This window comes from Syngnathus leptorhynchus, chromosome 7 (genome assembly GCF_054491065.1).
Source record: "Syngnathus leptorhynchus isolate UIUO chromosome 7, UIUO_Slep, whole genome shotgun sequence".
Classification (NCBI taxonomy): domain Eukaryota; kingdom Metazoa; phylum Chordata; class Actinopteri; order Syngnathiformes; family Syngnathidae; genus Syngnathus; species Syngnathus leptorhynchus.
In genome coordinates this window covers 15,585,744-15,606,861 of record NC_141201.1, presented here as the reverse complement: position 1 = coordinate 15,606,861, position 21,118 = coordinate 15,585,744, and the positions used below count along the sequence as shown (strand labels likewise).

The window sequence follows — 21,118 nt, the reverse complement described above, 5'->3', positions numbered from 1 at the left end:
AAAACTGTGACTCTAAGCCATTCAATCAAGTGAAGATAATTTGTCATTGTGACTCAAAATGGGATTCTTACCTGGAGCTCCACAACTTTGTACTGAAAAAGAACAAATAAGCCAAAATCCTTAGGTGCTTGTAAAAACAACATAACAGTCATTTAAAAATCCCATGCAAAGGTACGGTGATGCGGCGACATCAGAGTAATCCTATTCGACACATAACCATTTGTAGGTCTTAAAGAAACAAACAATGGAGAGCCAGAAATGGGCACACATAATTTTAGTAACAAGCAGCAAAATAATCTACCCCTTCTGGTGTTTCAGGGCAAAAAATGCGTTTATAATTTATATAGAGTCCTGACTAAAATTATTCATACCACATGAATAATTTCAAGCTTAAATGTAAACTAGTCTATTTGCAATAGGGAGAAGTCTACAGTCAAGACCAAAATTATTCATACCCCTGAGGTATGAATAAGTTCGAGCTTGACCTTTATGTGAAATATAAAACTTTAGCTGTTGAAATTAAGCCTGTATGTATGTATATCTTCAGCCAGAAATTTATGAAAAGCGTGTGAATAAATGATTGCCATATTACGGTACTTAGAAGTTGACAAGAGTGTTGCACAATCTCAAAGCAGGATTAACATATCAATATGGTAGATCATACTGCACATAGCTGTTCCTTACGTTCCGTCTCGTAACCTAGCAAAACGCAAGTCTTTTAGTGACCCCGAGGGCCAAAAAATTTCTGCAAGGTCCAGAGCATTTCTATATTCGGGCTCCAGAGCTTTGGAATGCCCTACCAATGGATATTAGAACTGCTACCTCAGTAGAAACATTTAAGACACGTTTAAAGACACATTTCTATGATATGGTCTTTAATTAACCTGTAGTGGCCGATTCGGATGGAGTTTGTGTTTTCGCTCTCTCCCCGATCCCCTCCCCCCCTGCAGCGGATTACCCTCCTCGAAGACACTGCCAGGGCAATCGAGGGCATCTCCGGCAGCTCTTCGCTTTGACTTGGACATCCACTTTTTTATTAATTTTTTTATATCATGGATTTTATGTGCCAAAGTACCAGGAAAGACTTGGGTTTGGTAAACGGCTCTTTATTTCACAAAACAAGAGTTCAACGAACCAACAACTACTGAACTTCCAGCCACGGAGGTGGAAGAGAGCTCCATAAATAGGACCGGGCGTGCGTAAAAGCCATGTCCGAGCCCCAGCCACCGTCCCCAGACAGCCACCCGGCCGAGCGCCGGTCCCCGACTTCCATCCACGGAGGCGAAAGAGAGCTCCCGTCGAGAACGACCGGGCGTGCGTAAAAGCCCTAATAGTTTTTCAAACCTTCTGTGTCACTCCAAATCATTAAATCCTTCAAACTCTTCGTCCCCCGTGTCACTTAAAAACAAAGCCGCTAATGATGCTGGTAGTCATGGGGCCCTTCGTCCTCTTCGTCATCCCGTGATCAAATCCTTTGCCTTTTATGTAAACAACCGCCGCGCGGAACGGGTGACGTCACTTGCAGTTCAAATGACTACATCGCGGTTCGTTTATCGCGGATTCATTACATCGCAGATTTTAGAATTTTTAAAATTTGTGAAATAAATCACATATAAGTCGCTCCTGAGTATAAGTCGGCCCCCCACCCAAACTATGACAAAAACCGCAACTTATAGTCCGAAAATTACGGTATATACTAGATCTCTGCAGCGCACGCGCGGCGTTGTTGACATAAAGAACCAGGAATTTGATCGATGGATTTAATGATTTGGAGTGACACAGATGGTTTGATAATATTGTTGTAATATGATAGTTATTTGAAAAATACTTTATATATCGTTATATGGGTCTGTGGAATAATTAGAAATGCAACTTACAACGGGTCCGACGTGAGCATATGCGGCGCATACGCGGCAATGTTCACATAAAACACGATCGATGGATTTAATGAATTGGAGTGACACAGATGGTTTGATAAACGTGTTATTTATGTAATACTTACTTGAATAACTCTGAATGTTACGTCAGGCCCGTTCTCAGCTCCTCGTTTGTGTATATGTCACGTTAGTATACCGTATCGTTTAGCCTGTTGTTGCTGGTTCATGTCTGTTTTTGGTGTTGGATTTTAACAAATAAATTTGCCCCAAAAGTGCAACTTATACTCCGGTGCGACATATATGGGGGGTTTTTTTCACTTTATTGTGCATTTTATGGCTGGTGCGACTTGTACTCCGGAGCGACTTAAAGTCCGAAAATTACGGTACTCTAAAGTAAGTAACTGCAGTAGCTGCTTTCCATTTTGTGACACACAAGCGGGCTGCTCTTAAATGCACATTGTTATTGGCTATTCCACCAACTATTGTCACCACTTTCCTGTCATCTAAACTCAGCAATAGTATTTGTTATGGAGCCGGTTTGGCAATGGTTTCTTAAAGCCAATGAACAGTTAAGATATGAATGGATGTGAATTTTAGTTCACAAAAGGTCTCTGTTCCTATTCTGATGGGTTAGCTGGGGCTCTGTAAGGGGGCGGGGGGCAGGGGGATGACAATTCCAAAGTCCCAAAGGTAGTGGAAGGTAGTATTTTCAATTTGTATCATTGAATTGACATGGCCCAAATTAAAAAAAAAATTCACAGGACCATCTTTGTTTACTGTCATTTGCACATGTGGTTGAAGTTAAATAAGCATTTGATTTTTAAGTCCGTATTTTCCGGACTATAAGTCACTGTTTTTTTTCATGGTTTGGCCGGGGATCCAATTTATAATCAGAAGCGACTTATATGTGAAATTCTTAACACATTAACACTGATATATGTGAAATTATTAACACATTAACATTGATCATTAACACATTACTTACTACTTACAACTTATTAGTATAGTTTATCTTACTAGTATAGTTTATCACTCACAAGTTATTTTTACTTTAAACTGCGTGAGAGCACTCTAAGCCTGTGGAATAATTGGAACTGAAACTGACGATGGGTCTGACGTAAGCCACATAGTAGAGGTACGCGCGGCATCTACTTCCAGAGTCAGTGGAGTTTTTGACACAGATTGTTGTGTTATCGTTATTTGATATATAGTTTATATATAGTTATATAGGCCTGTGGAATAATTGGAACCGCAACTGACGATGAGTCCGCATGTACTTCCGGAGTCAGCAGCGGTGTTTTTTTTAAGTGACACAGAGGACAAAGATTTCGATGGATTTAATAATTTGGAGTTACACGGATGGTTCGCCAAAAAAAAGTGGTATTTATTTTATAGTTATTTGATATTAAGTTTATATCGTTATATAGGCCTGTGGAATAATTGGAACCGCAACTAATCTCTGTAGCTGCTGTGCCAGAGCACACAAAACATCCAGCAATCCCTCCAAAGGACCTACATGTTACCACATTGATCTTAAGAGACACGAAAGAAAGACTTTACACGCTCTCCCAGTTACAACAAAAATATTGGATACCCTCGACCAACTCAATCGTGAGAACGTTTCTGTCAAAGTGTGTGGTCTGCCTTAAACCTTTAAAACAGAAGATGACATATTTGCCAGAAGACAGACTTCTGCCTGAGAACCCTCCCTTCTCTAACGTGGGTGTTGACTTCTTTGGCCCATTTGAAATAAGACAAGGCCTAAGTTCAGTTAAAAGCCACAGTGTATTGTTTACCTGTCTTACAACAAAAGCAGTGCTCATAGAAATTCACACACATTTCACACAGATTCTTGTCTGAATGCCACCAGACGTTTTGTGTGCAGAAGAGGACAGGTGTCAATCATGCGCTCAGATAATGGCATAAACCTAGTGGCCGTTGACCGTGAGCTCCGACCTCCATCAAGGAGAGGCCAAATTTTCGCCCTTTGGGTCCGGCCGCAGAACCAGCCCGGCCCGTACGGTTCGTTAGACATCCACCGCTGACACTTAGAAAATATTCCCAAATTTTGAACGACCAACCACAAAGAAGAGGCCGACATTTGAGTCCGACCGGATAACGATTAGAAAGTGGAACCAGTCCAAGATGTCAGATTCCCTGACACAAAGAGGAATTCAGTTGCCATCCAATCCACCCTCTGGTTCTCACTTTGGGGAAATTTGGAAAAGGCAGATCAGATCTGTCAGAAAGGTTCCCCGGTCTGTGCTCAAGTAACAGTGATGACAGTCAGAGATGAATGCTTGCTGACACAGATGTCAGTGTTGAATAACAGACCACTAACTTACAATGACAGACGATCCAAGAGATTCTAAGCTGTTAACCCCTACCCACTTGCTACTAATGAAGAAGCAACCAGTTCTTCCCCTTGGACTGTTCCACAAGGAGGAGCCTTATTCTTGCCATTGATGGAGGCAAGTGCAATACCGTATTGGCCCGAATATAAGATGATGTTTTTTGCATTGAAATAATACTGAAAAAGTGGGGGTCGTCTTACATTCGGGGTCTAGACATTATACCCATTCACTTGTGCGCAGCGGTAAGTTAAAGGTTGCTTGTATCGACTGAGTATGTTGCTGTGATCGTGTGCATCTTTGACACAAAGTGAGTATATACATTTCATTGTTACTACTGTCCACTGTTGTGCCGTTTGTCCGATTGCGGTTTACTTCGTGTGCGCGCCGTTTGATTGACAGCTCCGGCGCGTTCCTTTAAGTTTGCCTCGCATCGTACGAGTAGCCGTTACGCAGCGGCACGGCAACTAACGGTCGCCAGCAAATGTATTTTGATGTCTCGATGACTTATGTTAGACTTCCAGCATGCACATAACTCCTTGTGCAGACTAGAGCGTCACAGTTTGAACAGTGCTACAGTACACATGAACACACTTTCTACTGAGGTGGCAGACAAATCCAATCGCTCCACCCCGACCGGTATAGCTGATGATATGGTGCCTGTTTCAGATAATATTACGTGTGTACCAAATATCTACTATCAAATTCCTACGGTCTTATCGTCCCACCGCGCTAATAAACAATTGAGAGGTGATGTCAGGCCTAGAGAACACAATCTTACTTTCATTTCGTTTAAAAATCCTTTGATAAATACAAACCCTGATCAACCGACTACACTTAAACTTGGTTTTATGAATATTAGATCGCTTCATACGAAAGCAGTTCTCATTAATGACCTCATCACGGAACATAATCTAAATATATTTGGTCTTTGCGAGACCTGGTTAAAACCTAATGAACTGCTACCGCTTAATGAGGCCTCGCCTCCAAATTTTGTAAGCTCGCATGTGGCGCGTCCTCGAAAAAAAGGTGGGGGTGTTGCCCTCATCTCAAATTCCGATCTTAGATTTACGCCTCGTTCGATTAACGTATTTAAAACATTTGAAGTTCTCACTGTCCGATCCACCGCTTTACCGTCATTTTATCTTGCTGTTATTTACCGTCCACCTGGGGCTTACGCTGGCTTCCTGGATGAATTTTCAGAATTCGTGGCTGATCTAGTGACAAATGCGGATAATATAATAATTATGGGCAATTTTAACATCCACATGAATTTACCATCAGAGCCACTTCGGCGTTTTAGACTTTAATTGATACGTTTGGTTTTACGCAAGCCGCACAGGTAGCAACGCATAAGAATGGTAATACCTTAGATTTGGTATTATCCCGAGGACTGGCAACCTCTAATATAACAGTACTGCCATACACTACTGTTTTGTCTGATCACTACTTAATAAAATTTGAAATTTTAGTTCTTAGTCAAAGTCAAGAGAGCAGTCAAAATGATAGCAGCCGTAATATTAACTCCATGACTGCGACTGCGCTATCTGAGCTACTGCCACCAGCAACTGCCGTATTTCCCTCATATACCGGCTCTATTGATAATCTTACAAATGAATTCAATGCTACATTGTTAAATGCCATTGACTCTGTGGCGCCGCTACGTCTGAAAACTCGCCGTAGATTGCCTACTCCGTGGTTCACAGATGAAACACGTTCGCTTTTAGAAATTAAGTAGAAAGCATGAGCGCAAATGGCGTTTAACCAAACTTGAGGTTTTCCATCTGGCATGGCGCGACAGCCTCCTGAAATATAAAGCTGCGCTTAACTTAGCAAAAACTCGTTATTTTTTGCAGGTCATTCATCTCAATAAGAACAATCCTAAATACCTATTTGATACAGTGGGAAAGCCAACACTACGCCAGCCGACCCCCGATAGCTCCTTTCACACGGCTGACGAGTTGATGAAATTCTTTGCTCAAAAGATTGAATCCATTAGGGATGACGATCATGCAATAACCCTCTCAAATTTTAAAAGCGTGTCCCTCGAAAGGCTTACACAATTAGTTAGTGCGGCTAAACAAACAACATGTTTACTCCACCCGCTTCCAGCCAAACTATTTAAAGAATTATTTCAAATCTTAGGACCGTCCGTTTTAAATATAAATAATCTGTCTGTCTCCTCTGGGATAGTGCCAACAGCCTTTAAAACCGCTATCATTAAACCGCTACTTAAGCGACCAAATCTTGACCCGGACTGTCTCAGTAACTATAGGCCAGTTTCAAATCTCCCATTCATAGCAAAACTTCTTGAAAAGGTAGTAGCGCAGCAGCTTATTGATTACATGGTCGCTAATAATCGATATGAATCTTTTCAGTCTGGTTTTAGAGCTAATCATTCCACTGAGACAGCACTTGCTAAAGTGACTAATGATCTCCTCATAGCTATGGATTCAAACACTTCATCGGTATTGTTACTACTCGATCTTAGTGCTGCCTTCGACACTGTAGACTTTGATATTTTATTAGAGCGTCTTAAAGGTTGTGTTGGTATTTCGGGGTCAGCACTAAGCTGGTTTCATTCGTATCTATCAGACAGGACGCACCGAGTGGTCCATGGCAATGCGTCCTCTGATCTCTATAAAGTTACGTGTGGTGTCCCACAGGGATCGGTACTAGGACCAATTCTATTTAATATTTATATGATTCCGCTTGGGGACATAATACGTAAATATAATATTAGTTTTCAATGTTACGCGGATGACACCCAATTATATATGCCGTTATCAATGACAGATCCGCGGGACTGTTGTAATCTTGACGCAAGCAATGGATGTCTCTCAACTTCCTTCGTCTGAACCCAGATAAAACTGAGATGTTGATAATTGGTCCAGCTCGTTATCAACATTTATTTAAGGAAACCACTATAACTATAGATAATCGTACTATCACTCAGAGTGATACTTTAACTAATCTCGGGGTAATATTTGACCAAATGCTTTCCTTTCAAAAGCACATTAAGAATATAACCAGAATAGCATTTTTTCACCTTCGTAATATTGATAAGATTCACCCAATCCTCTCGACCGGTGATGCGGAAATTATTATACATGCATTTATCACATCGCGCCTGGACTACTGTAATGCATTATTCTCTGGTCTTCCCAAAACCATTATCAAAAGTCTACAGTTAGTACAAAATGCTGCTGCAAGGCTGCTCTCACGGACAAGAAAATTTGATCACATTACCCCAATATTAGCTAATTTACACTGGCTCCCGGTCCATTTCTTTCTTAGACTTCAAGGTTCTTCTATTAATCTATAAATCATTGCATGGCTTAGCGCCTTCATATCTCGTCGACTTAGTTGTTCCTTATGTTGCGTCTCGTAACCTTTGTTCGCAAAACGCTAGTCTTTTAGTGACACCGAGGGGCAATAAAATGTCTGCAGGGGCTAGAGCATTTTCTATTCGGGCTCCAGAGCTCTGGAATGCCCTACCAATGGATATTAGAACTGCTACCTCAGTAGAAACATTTAAGACACGTTTAAAGACATATTTCTATGATATGGCCTTTAATTAACCTGTAGTTGCCGATTCGGCTGGAGTTTGTTTTTGCTCCCTCGCCCCGACCCCACTCCCCCCACCCCTCCCCGGCTGGGGAGGTGGTTAGGTGACACCCAAGATGACGGCGGCTATCTAGATTCTCGTGGACCAATTCAGCATGAGGGAACTGCAGCGGATGACCCTCCTGAGGACACTGCCAGGGCAATCGAAGGCACCTCCGACAGCTCTTCGCTTTGGCCTGGACATCCAGTTTTTGATTTCCATATTATGTATTTTATGTGCCCTCTTTGCATTCATTGCAGCCTGGTGATCCTGAAAGGGGGATCCTTCCATCTGTGGTCCCTTCTCAAGGTTTCTCATTTTTCCCCTGGTAGGGTTTTTTTGAGTTTTTCCTTGCCCTTTTGGGAGCCCAAGATCAGGGGATGCTTTGAGAATAATTGTCACTTGATTGTCTATGTGAAGCCCTTTGAGATTGCTTGTGATTTAGGGCTATACAAATAAACTTGACCTGACTGGACTTATGTTTGGTGTGTTACAGAGAGTATTTCATTTATTGTTATTCAGTATTGCGGAACCGTTACGCGCAGTTAGTTATGTAATGTGTGCCGTCTACTAGTGTTGTGTGACATCAGAAGTTGAGCGTTGACTTATGTGTTGTATTTCCGTCTGTTGCAGAACCACAACCACACACATCACACATACACACACACACCCCACACACCCTTCACTTGCTTCATACAATAGTCACACACAAGAATCACATTCACACACCCAAAGACTCACCCATGTACACTACACGCACCTCTCACATCCTTATGACCAAACGTGTGCCTATACTAGGGATGGGCAAACTTTTTGACTGGCGGGCTGAATTGGGTTCTAAATTTTGACCGGGGGACCGAACCAGGAGCAGATGTATGTCGTGTTTGTGTGAAGTAATAGAAATGACATGTAAAGGTCATTGCACAAAAGGTTTTTACTTTTAATAGGTAGAAAAGCATGGATATTCAAAAAAGGTTTTTGAAAACAAATGCATTTATTCACAGCATCAAAAAAAATATTTCACCAAAAAACTACGATCAATGATTCTCATAAAATACGACACTGTTATTATGAATAATAGTTTCCATCACTTCAACGCCTGCAGGTCAGATATAATGAAATATGTTAATCTAATGAGGCGAAACCACATCAAACGGCAAACATTCTGACCAAATACATAATCTTGAAGAATCAGTGAAAGAATACATCTAAATAAAGTAATAAGGAAATCAATAATGATGTTGGTCTCCCTTTATTGCTAATGCATCATGGTCTGGAGTAAAATGTGGTGGTAATTCTTAGGATAGAGCCGAGGTGTCGGTCCGTTAACCTCGATCTGTTGACGTTCATGTGGCTGAACGTCTGCTCACACACGTAGGTCGAGCCAAATTGTCCACTCCTTTTTTAAACACTCGCCACTCAGTGTCCACCTTTCTTTTCCTCGGGCCACTCGTTTAATGGAAGGATTCCAGGGGAAGGTTTGTGAGTGGCATTAGTGTAAAACTGTAACTGAAAGCTCAGCGCGCGAATTATGAGAATGCTGACGTCACAGCCCACACTCAAAATTCGGGACTGATGGAAATAGAGCGCGAAGTGCGCCGGGTCCGTACTACTTATTACGTACACGCACTTGTGAGTGTGCACCGAGCTTTCTGACAGGGCTTCGGGGAGTAAATGCGTGGGCGGGCGCTTCCCCATCTATTGGGGAAACATAGTAATTGCAGGGAAAATTACCCAAATTTTTTTTATTCAGGTTTGGCGGGCCAGATTAAATGGCCCCGTGGGCCGGATGTGGCCCGCGGGCCGTAGTTTTCCCAAGTTTGCTCTATACCCTTTTGCCAGTTTGCCTGTATGCCCCTATGAGCCACAGTGCCTGTTGCTTTTTAGCCAATAATTCAGTAAAGCAACCACATCTTCCCTCCTGTGTTCTGACCGACACCCAGGGGCGAAAAGAGCATAACCATCCGACCCAACCCCCTAAACAGTCCTCAGGCTCCCCAACAATAACGGTAGCAGTTTGCATTATTTTATTGCAATGTTTTTCCTTCTTCAGATTTGTTTCAAGACTACAGTTACAGTTAGACTTCAATTTGATGGTGAATGCAGTTATTGCAATTTTGGTGTTTTATCACAATTTGTTTTTTTACATTTCAAAAACCAGAAGCCATTAATTTACAAATGTGATTTCATTTTAGTTTACATATTTAAATGTTCAGATATTAAGATGTGATAGACAGTTTTTGCATGATTTGAATGAGGCAAAATAACTTGCTTTTTCTCGCTAATATATTGTTATAATCATTTGTTTCAGATGTAATAATTTTCTGTATAAAAATTAAATTTGGTGTTCAAAAAGTCTTTTTTCAAAGTTGCATCTTGAAAAAGTGGGGGTCGTCTTATAATCAGGGTTGTCTTGTATTCGGGCCAATACGGTATCTGACCTCTTTTAGAAACGGTGGGTGCGTAAATATCTACCCATGCTGCAAGAGCGACAGTAATGGACCAGCGTCAAGAACAACTTTAGTGCTGGGGACATTGTCATGATCGCCGGTGACACTGCACCACGAAGGTCCTGGGTACTAGGGAGAGTCAAATGGGTGATGTGGTCATCAAGACAAAGACCCGACACCTTAGAAAGACCCGTTGACAAACTCTGCCTTATTTGCAAAACGAACACGTGAAAAGAAAGAAAGAAACAAAGAAAGAAACAAAGAAAGAAACAAAGAGGTAAAGAATATAAAAGAAACCGAAACTTGAACCGAACCGTGGGTATGGTGAACCATTACACCCCTAGTATTAAGGAAACAGCAGCACGTCTGGTATTTGAAGGTTCTAGTGTTTCGGGAGTTACTATTTTAGTGGATGGGAGAGAGTTGTTAAGGTGATATTAAATAAGGACTATAAATGTAACTTGATTGCCTAGTACATTTTTTAAAATGAAAAAGCATTTTTTACGTAATAACAGAAATCTTACAGATTTGTATCAGATCTTCACAGCCTAAAACTTGTATTTATTGTACATTGAATTGACTTTTTTAGGAAATGAAAACAGTGTGTTATCGTTAATATGATACTGTCAGCACTTTGACACTGAGCCAAAATGTCAAAAAAAATGAAAATGTGTTGGAAATCTTTCCCCTAGAAGTTGTGGAGAGTGTAGGTTTGACATCGGAGTGTTCAGACAAATGTCTGCTGCATACTTCACTGCAGAATTGTTTATTTTAATGCCCATGACCTGACCTAGTAAAAATTATATCAGGTAAGTGTTAAGGCTGGGAATGTTACAGTGCATGCCATTCTTACTGCACATTTTGTTCTCAGATTGAGTTTAATAAGCAATGACGTTGAAGTCACTCATTATTCAGTATTGTTTTTAGCAACATAAGAATTTAAAACATGAAAATAATCCATCAAAATGGCCCAATTTTACGTAAGGCCTGAAAGAGTAATGTTTGAGCTACCTTTAATACTTTAACAAAATATCACACTGGCTCTTAGCTGGCCTGTTTTCACACAAACAAAAGAAAAACCAATACTGATCCGGTAGACATATTCAGCATGGGGTGAACAGGTAAGGGGGAATACAACGTGGTGCAGTATTCTTAATTCCTTTTGTCAGATGTTAATCATGCATGGCAGATTGTTTCCCCACTAACAGAAAAGACCTTGAGCCAGTATTGATTCAGATGTTTGGGTCAAATGCAGTGTGAGGCAAATGAACTCTGACAGCATGTTTATCACAGTACTCCACACAGCGCATCACACCCACGCTGGCTACATAACCCGCAAAAACAGCCCTCCCTTTACCACCTCCCACTCTCCTGAATCAAAATAGAGGCCTGTTCTTAACATTTACACAAAATCACACCAGGCAAAGTTCAGATTTGTATCTAGTTTAAAAATCTTCAGAAGACAGAAATTAATTGGCAACTTACCAGCCGGTCCACAGGTATAAAACTAGAATCCATTGAGACAATGCGGAACTGCACTGCAAAAAAAATGCAAAAGGTCTTCAAGTCCTCTCTCACACTAACCTTTATATACACAGGTAGAATATCAGAATAAAACAAACAGCAAACAAGACATTGTTTTCAGTGTTAGGCTTCAAATCATGGTTCTTAAAGTAGAAACTAATATGAAAAACACATTTGCAAGACAAATAGGATGCCGATACAAATGTGCCAGAGGAGCAAAAAACACAACAATAAAGTAGATGGACCAGTGTGTTACATGTTTCAAAACATTTATTTATCATGACGTGAAAGTAATGAATACAAGTACAGTATACGCAACAATTAAAAGTGGATGGTTGGACTCAAAGAGGGAGCGGTATTAGGCATTAGCGAGGCTGTGATCAGGTCTTCTGTCTCAAAAATTATTCACTACTGTAAATGTTTTGTTTTATAGTGCGAAGATACTGGTTATGCATCAACGAGCAATTCTACCCGAAAAACATTCCTATGTCAACTCAAAATTTTGTCTGGTGATACTTACCAGTCTGTCCAGGTTTGTAGATAGGTTTATCAGTTTGAAAAATGTGGATGAAAGCCGGAGGGACAATGAGGATTTTGGTTTTCTTGTTCATTGTGCCACTCTCGCCTTTCACAGTGACATTAATGGTTGCCACAGTACTAGTGCGCACTGCCGGGACCTAGGGTGCCAAGAAACACACACACCGAAGACAACACATTGTGAAATGAGGGAGCGGTGGAATGAGAAACAGATGGAAGGGCTTCTTGTACAAATATGATGATTTGTAGATTGCCATTCTCATGGCAAGAGGTTCTGTGTTGCAACAGGAAACCACTTTGCATTCATCTATGAAATCACTCCGTACTTGCAAGCATATGTTTTCACTTGTTTTTAGAATGCAAATAGAGCTATTATTACATAATAAGGGACAGCGACTGCTTCTAAAATTTATAAGGGGGTGTTTCCTCTCCATGTGTGTATGTTTGCGCGTGTGTGTGTTGAGGGTCGAAGGGTTGAGGGGAGGGATCGTTTTCCAGAGGAATGCAGGTACATTGCTGGCCTCCAGTAGAAAGCAGTCTTTGTTGAGCTGCAGGTCAAGAAATGCCAGACCAATTCTGACACGGCTAGGGTTAAACTCGGGGGAACCGAGTGAAATCAAAAGCTATTATCACAGACTGATTGGGGTCACTTGGGCGGTCATTGAAAAGGAGCAAGTCCTATTTGGTTGCATAACAACTCACTGTGGTGAGACAGTTCAGAACAGTTATTTACTTAAGACTCACACTGATAGCTGGCGCCAGCTACATTGTTTGGTACATAATCATGGGTTGACAAATGGATAGATGGATAAACAGTCAATAGAAAACTGACCTGAAAGTTGAGGCACTGGTAAAAGTCCTGTTTGACTGCCTCCTCCAAGACGACGGCGCTGTCAGAGTCCGTGTCCAGGGTTATACTCAAAGCGACGGGCTCCGTGGGCCCGTGGATGAGTGCGCATAGTGTTTCTTGCGACCCTCCTTTAACTTGGGAGCTCACAGTCACAGCAAAGATGCTGCATGGAAAGAGAGAAACACAAGCATTGCACTGGGAAACAAGTCAAGAGTCACATGACTGGAATTTTGTTTTGTTTCTTTTTTTATGATCTTAATTCCTCTGTAGAAACAACCATGTCAACATATGTTTGCGATACACATTATAGACACATTATGGACACACACACCATATACATACACACACACACACACACACACACACACACACACACACACACACACACACACACACACACACACACACACACACACATATATATATACACAGCCCAATTTTCACATAAGTGTTTCCCCAAAAATTCCAAAAAGATGTATTTCTTCATCTCTCTGTGGCAGCAATATAAAGTAACAGGCAAACCAATTAGATGTAATGTAATTAAATGTAATGTAAAATAAGTGCCTTTGCTCAATAATGGTTGTAAAATCACTGCAAATGTTTACGTGTAATGTGCAAATGATGAGACCTGAGTCAGCAACTAGCAAACATGAACGAAGGAGTTTTGGGACATAAGTTATTTCTCATGTTTTCCTCCCCCAACTGCATTTGTACCTTAGTGACAAATACTTGCACCGTGTAATCGAAGAAATAAAGCAGGATATGTTCCGACTTAATACAAACATCTTGCAGACAGCAAACTTTCTTTGATTCTATTTATCAGCCGGAGCGAGATTGGCTCTACTTACGTGTCATTGAGATGAGCTGATGACGCACTTTGCAAAAAGACAAGTAGGACCGCTAAAGTGCGGAGGACAGGTGCCATGTTTGCGCTGCACACAGCACGTTGTTCCGACAGGACTCTGAGGCTTTCTCTACGGGAGCACTCTGATACTGATGAACTAGGTGCAAATCTTTTGGGCTTTGCTTTTTTATACTCTAGTAACGATTGACTGACTTCATGAACACTCCCCCCATCCCAGTCTCTACTCTGCATCCAAATACGTTTCACTTCCCAAATGTTCGAGCCGGACTGGCCTGCTGCCAGTTGTCCACAAATTATGAGGAATTTGAGAATTGTGGGTGGGTGAAAGGCCAATATGGGCTTTTCTTTTTCTTCTTCTTCTTCTCAGCTACAATATTACAGAAAAGGACTGACAATAGGGCTAGTGAAAGGGGAAAAGTGTTTGTAGGATTCTGACTGAATTCTCAGAATTCTGATTTTGAAGTGACAATTCTCATTCAAGAATTCTAACTCTCTTGTTATCAGTTTAAAGTCAGAATTAAATTTATCACTTTAAAGTCGGAATTCTGACTTGCTCACCGTCTGCCTTTAAAGTCAGAATTCTGACTTGAAAGTGGGAATTCACGTCAGAATTGTAAATTTCCCACTGTCTGACTGACTTAAAGGTGCACTAGGAAACCTAAAAGTCAGAATTCTGACTTTAATGGAGAATAAAGAATTCTGCTGACCTCTTTTTCTTCATTGGCCCTAATCCTATTTATCAAAAGTGAACAATCGCATACGTCAGCTGGTCTTGGTGTCACCAAATACCAGCAGTGCAACAATAGCATGTTAGTATTACTGGATGGCTGCAGCTCAATTCGTCGAGCTGGTAGCCCAGTGAATAGAAGTTCCACTGTTAGAATCTTCATTGTTTTATTTTATTCTTGCTACTGATGCTGTTTCTTACTAACTTGGGACACCAGCAAGACCAGCACGAAAACACAACAAAACCGCACTACCCTGCCACTCATGGTCAACTTCTTCAGCCCCCTGGTAATAGATCTCATGTAATGTCCTATTACGCATCATCCATTATATGGAACAGGGAGGTGTGGTCGTGAGCCCGATGTTTACATCCTCTCCGCTTCCAAGTGAAAAAAAATACTCAGTTGGATTGAGAAACTCCATTCCATGAACATTTATCAAATGTTCCAAACAATTCACCGCTTACCATTATCGGCACCCATGAAGTTAAAGTACATAATGTGTGTAGCCCTGATGAATATTTTATATTTTGATGTATAGATTTTTTGCGGCATAATTTGGAGTGCTTCATTCATTACGATGGTTTTCTGTGTCCTTGCAGCTGATTGGCTTAGCAGTTCTAACCCCATTTTATCTTAGACTCCCCCACCGTATCCACTCCGTTCGCGTCAACATATCGGCAGCACCTTGGGATTGCGGTTTATTACAGAAGTTTTTTGTTTACTTTGTCATTTTTAGTAAAGTCCTACGACAATGCCACGAAAATGCCTCGCACCTTCTACGCCTTCTGGAGACAGCAAGCATAAGTGGAAGATGCTTACAATAGCAGAGAAGGTGAAACTCCTTGACATGCTTAAGGAAGGGAGAAGTTACGCGGAAGTAGACCGCCATATTCAGTTGACTGTGCGTTATATTAAGAAGGACGCGAAGAATAAAGAATATACATTTGACTGCAAATATTACCTTTAATAAGCAAGTCCATGCAATAAGGTCATGGAGTCGGCATGAGACCTTTGGGTAAATTTCTGCAGAAAGAAGAACATTCCTTTGGATACGAAAAGTATTCGCGAAAAGGCCAGGCGGCTGTACAGCCAACTTGCAGATGATGATGATACCAACCCTGACGACCCTCAACCTTCAACTTCACAGGCACCTACCAGTCAACACATTCCTTTCACTGCTAGCAATGGTTGGTTTGAGAAGTCCACAAAGAGATTCAACCTCGAGTGTTTGGTTCCATAGAGAAGCAGCCTCTGCAGACAAACGTGGCACAGAGTTGTATAAAAATTAGACTTTTAAGTCCGTCATTGAAGTAGGGGGCTATTTGACTGAACAGGTGTTCAAGATGGACGAGACTGGCCTGTTTTGGAAGAGGATCCCATCAAGAATGTTCATCATGAAGGAAGAGAGCAAAGCGCTTGGGTTTAAGGCAGGGGTGGGCAAACCTTTTGACTTGCGGGCCGAATTGGGTTCTAAATTTTGACTACGGGGGGCCGAACCAGGAGCAGATGGATGTAGTGTTTGTGTGAAGTAATATAAATGACATGTAAAGGTTATTGCATAAAAGGTTTTGGCCTTTAGTAGGTAGCAAAGCGTGGATATTCAAAAAACCTTTAAAAAAACAAATGCATTTATGAACAGTATGAAAAAAAATATTTCACCAAAAAACTACTATCAGTGATTCTCATTAAAAACGACACTGTTATTATGAATAACAGTTCCCAGCACTTCAGCGGCTGCAGGTCAGAATTATGAAAGATGTTTATTTATCTTATGAGGCGAAATCACATCAAGCGGCAAATATTCTGACCAAATACATCATCTTGAAGAATCAGTGAAAGAATACGTCTAAATAAAGTCATAAAGAAATAAAAACGACAACACGGTGACGGATATCTGAAAATCAGAGCAGAGCTTTAACTTACAAACACCTGGTGACAGAGGTGAGGAAACGGGAAACACTTCCTTCAAGTTGGCCTTAAAACCTTTAAAAGTTAAGATTAGTCACAAACAGGTGGTGCATCAATGTCCTTGAGCATTCTGCATTGTTTGATAATGAGAATGGTCGCTAGTTTCAATCCCTGCTATTTGTAAAAATTATTTTCAAAATGCATTTTTTTTACAACAAACTAGAGAAACTCTTCATTTTCAGTAGGAATAGTGTTGTTGGTCTCCCTTTTTTTGCAAAAAAAACCTCGAGTGTTTGGTTCCATAGAGAAGCAGCCTCTGCTGACAAACGTGGCACAGAGTTGTATAAAAATGAGACTTTTAAGTCCGTCATTGAAGTAGGGGGCTATTTGCCTGAACAGGTGTTCAAGATGGACTTTTTTTTTTTTAGTCTGGAGTCAAATTTGTTGTGGCAATTCTTAGGATAGAGCCGAGGTGTTGGTCCGTTAACCTACATCTGTGACGGGGCTTTGTTGATGTTCACGTGGCTGAACGTCTGCTCACACACGTCGGTCGAGCCAAATTGTCCACTCTTTTTTAAACACTTGGCACTCAGTGTCCGCCTTTCTTTTCCTCATTTTAATGGAAGGATTCCAGGGAAGGTTTGTGGGTGGCATTAGTGTAAAACTGTAACTGAAAGCTCAGCGCGCGAATTATGAGAATGCTGACGTCACAGCCCACACTCGAAAATCGGCACTGATGGAAATAGACCGCGAAGTGCGCCAGGTCCGTACTACTTAGTACGTAGACACACTTGTGAGTCTGCTCCGAGCTTTCTGACACGGCTTCCGGGAGTAAATGTGCGAGCGGGCGTTTCCTGATCTACTGGACAAACTCAGTCATTGCAGGGAAAATGATCAAAAAAATGTTTAATAATATAATTTATTCAGGTTTCACGGGCCGGATTAAACGGTCCCGTGAGCGGGTGTGGCCCGCGGGCCGTAAATTGCCCATGTTTGCTGTAGAGTCTCGGATATGTGATTCACCTTTTACACTTTATACTTTTTTGTACAAACAAATTGGAAAGAATGATTAAAGATGGGAGGCTCGGTGCCGCAGTGGGTAGCACGTCTGCCTCACAGTTAGGAGGGTGTGGGTTCGATTCCACCTCCGGCCCTCCCTGTGTGGAGTATGCATGTTCTCCCCGTGTCCGCGTGGGTTTTCTTCGGGCACTCCGGTTTCCTCCCAGATCACAAAAACATGCTTGATAGGCTGATTGAGCACTCCAAATTGTCCCTAGGTGTGAGTGCGAGTGCGAATGGTTGTTCGTCTCTGTGTGCCCTGCGATTGGTTGGCAACCAGTTCAGGGTGTCCCCCGCCTACTGCCCGATGACGGCTGGGATAGGCTCCAGCACGCCCGCGACCCCCGTGGGGACTAAGCGGTTCAGAAAATGGATGGATGGATTTTTAAAGATGAACTGATTTGATTTTGGTGCTCATAGCCTGGTCTTCTTGATTGCCTCGTGTTGGAATTTTGTGACCACAATCATTCAAAAAGAATTGGTATTGGTAAGTATTGCATTAAAAAAAAAATAGGGCAACCTCCTAACTATCTTTAATTCTGTGTCCTCAGTGAAGTCATGTGGTTTGTTTTCTAGAGTGGTTTACCCACTTTTAAAGGACATCTACGACAAGTCCTATCTTGCTGTAAAAATGACACATCCAATGATGATAAAATGGGTAATGTATACTGTTTCTCCTGTTTCTAGTTTTATGTAATTCCCCTTTGATGCAGTGTGAGATTTAACCTGGTCCACTGTGTCTAATGCCTGTTCTCCCACAGTTGGGCCTCACACTTGTGCTCCTGCATGCTGGTATGATCCTTTTTAAGAAATGCAACCTTGACCTTCACAATATTGCAGGTCATCTTAATAGATGCAAGCAAATGAACATATTTCTTTTGGACTTCCTTTCTAGGGGTTCATGTGCAAGCCAGCAATGATGGTAAGAAAGCGACTCGGTTTCTTTTATCCTTCATATACGTCATATTTTCCTTCAATTTAAGGAATAACTATCATTGTTCAAGCTAAATCTAAATAAAGCACATGGAATCAAAAACTTCTTTTTGATCGTGCGTACCACTCCGTTTGAAAAGACATGCTCCGAGGTCCCGTTGTCTGAATCAAACCTTTTAACTCCGGAGTTGGTCTTCCTTTACTGATGACCTCCTGCTTTGACTGAAAAAAAAAAAAAAAACGGATGTAAAACGAAATAAATGGACAACTTCTCCTCATTTGTTTACTAAATTTGAACTGGAGACCTCTTATTCTACAGGTAGGCGCATGAAGCATCCCGGGATCACTAGCACCCTCTGCCATAAGGCAGGAGAACCTTTTTTTGCGTAGCCTCCGTAAGGTCTCTTTTCAAAGCCGTTTTGTTCATCTAAAGAAACACGATGTTACAGACAGATGATAAAAAACACTAGATATTATATACATCATCTTAACTATGGAAATTAGTTAATATAGCCACAGTGTTTGAACGATTAAACAGCGACATAAAGACAGAGGGCAGTTCAGTCTAACTGCATAGCCTGTCAACATCGGCAGCCGTGTGATTATGCAATCCTCAGAGGAGGCTAGGCAGGAAGTTGGCTCCTCCGAGTGAATCGTCTTCAGTTTTAAAATAGCTACATAAATTCAGCCATGTTGGTTCAAAATGATACAAAACTATTGAAATTAAAAGGAAAATGACTTTATAATAAAAACAAGTGAATTTGTTTTTCCTCTTTTCATGATGGCAGGGGAGGCGCGGCCTCTCTCTCTCTCTCTCTCTCTCTCTCTCTCTCTCTCTCTCTCTTCTCTCTCTCTCTCTCTCTCTCTCTCTCTCTCTCTCTCTCTCTCTCTCTCTCTCTCTCTCTCTCTCTCTCTCTCCTGTAAAGGATGTCATTACAATCATTCAATGAAAACAAAATGATGTAACCAAAAACCATCTTTCTCGCTCAAGTTAACACTCTCATCCATTAAAATTGAAACCCATGGATCATTTTTGCCTGTATTTCATTTGAGGATGCCAAAATTGCCTCCCTAGTTGCTGTTTGGCGGTATATTGGCACCTATCCTCATTAATTTTCCTTTTAATGATGCTCAGAGATTTAATCTTACTTTAAACCCACAGCAGTCACAAATAATTATCATTATTTGACATCTTTCATTGGTATTTTTAATCATGGCGAACACTAATAGATAGGACTTATACCTAAAACAACACAAACTGGCACATGCGGAATGGAGCAGGGTGACCAAATGCAGCTTGGACCAGGGTTGATTGAAGGGACAAGGGTGGTGGAGGAGAGGATGAGGGGAACAAGCAGGCAGGACAACATGGTAGGACTAACAGGGAGGCAAACAAGCAGTAACAGGCAGTAAAACAGGAACTAACAGGACAAACCGAGCAAACAGGACAACAGGCAGGAACAAACAGGACAGGCTTGCTTATAGTTGTCCATCAAATCCGATGATGACGTCCACTTATGCCGTTAACGGTGTGTTCTCTGATGGCTATAGTCCAATCCTAGATCCACAGACTTTGTTGCAGATTGGGCATGTGTAGGTTGCAGTGGTACTGGCATTTCTGGTTATGGATGTGTTCCTCCTGTATCTCCGCTGTTCACTCCTGGCAGTCCTGTCCTCTTCCAGCTCACGAATTCCAGCTTGGCAGTACTGCCGACTGAGGCTACGGTCAGCAGCAACGCTCTCAAGGTCATCTGACTTGATGTTACACTTCCTCATTGAGTTCCTCAGTAGGTCCTTGTACTTCTTCTATGGCCCTCCAGCCAAATGACACCCACAGTGTAGATGGCCATACAGCACTCTGCGGAGGAGCCTGTCTTGGGGCATTTGGACTACATAGCCAAGCCATCGAAGCTGGCGCTGGGTGATCGTGGTGACCTCTGGCCCTCCCGGTGTGGAGTTGGCATGTTTTCCCCATGCCTGCGTGGGTTTTCTCCGGGCACTCCGGTTTCCTCCCACATCCCAAAAACATGCTTGGTAGGTCGGTTAAGCATTCCAAATTCCCCATGGGTGTGAGTGTGAGTGCGGATGGGTGTTCGTCTCTGTGTGCCCTGTGATTGGCTGGCAACCGGTTCAGGATGTCCCCCGCCTATTGTCCGCGACCCCTGTAGAGACAAGCGGTACAGATAATGGATGGATGTTTTACATTACCCTATAGCTATACTTTATAATGACTTCCATTCCTTTTCATTGTACTCCTTCACTTCCTTTTCGAGTGTCCAAATTAGGGATCGTTATGGGTTTTGCTATAACCGATATTTAGAGGTCAGGGTCAACTGATGACCAATATGAGCAGCCGATATTTTTGGCCGATTGATAGGGCTGATATCTCGAAGTTGTTGTGCTTTATTTGCGGGCTAAAATGTCACTCT

General features: G+C 41.8%; 1 protein-coding gene across 4 annotated transcripts in view; it reads right to left on the bottom strand.

Annotated features, from left to right (window-relative positions):
* Window positions 1-14,338, bottom strand: part of LOC147054879 (alpha-2-macroglobulin-like protein 1) — a 60,284-nt gene extending 45,946 nt beyond the window's left edge. For 2 of the 4 annotated variants that reach the window (XM_085915530.1, XM_085915531.1), the window contains exons 1-5: window positions 14,045-14,335; window positions 13,179-13,359; window positions 12,330-12,486; window positions 11,771-11,823; window positions 72-92 (exon numbers count right to left, since the gene is read on the bottom strand). In XM_085915530.1, coding sequence (XP_085771656.1) covers window positions 72-92; window positions 11,771-11,823; window positions 12,330-12,486; window positions 13,179-13,359; window positions 14,045-14,292 — 660 coding nt within the window. In that variant the 5' untranslated portion in view covers window positions 14,293-14,335. Of the gene's footprint in view, window positions 1-71; window positions 6,558-11,770; window positions 11,824-12,329; window positions 12,487-13,178; window positions 13,360-14,044 lie in introns of those variants that run through there. The other 2 variants (XR_015066595.1, XM_085915532.1) reach the window with 2 other exon arrangements.
* Between the last annotated feature and the right edge of the window lie 6,780 nt (window positions 14,339-21,118).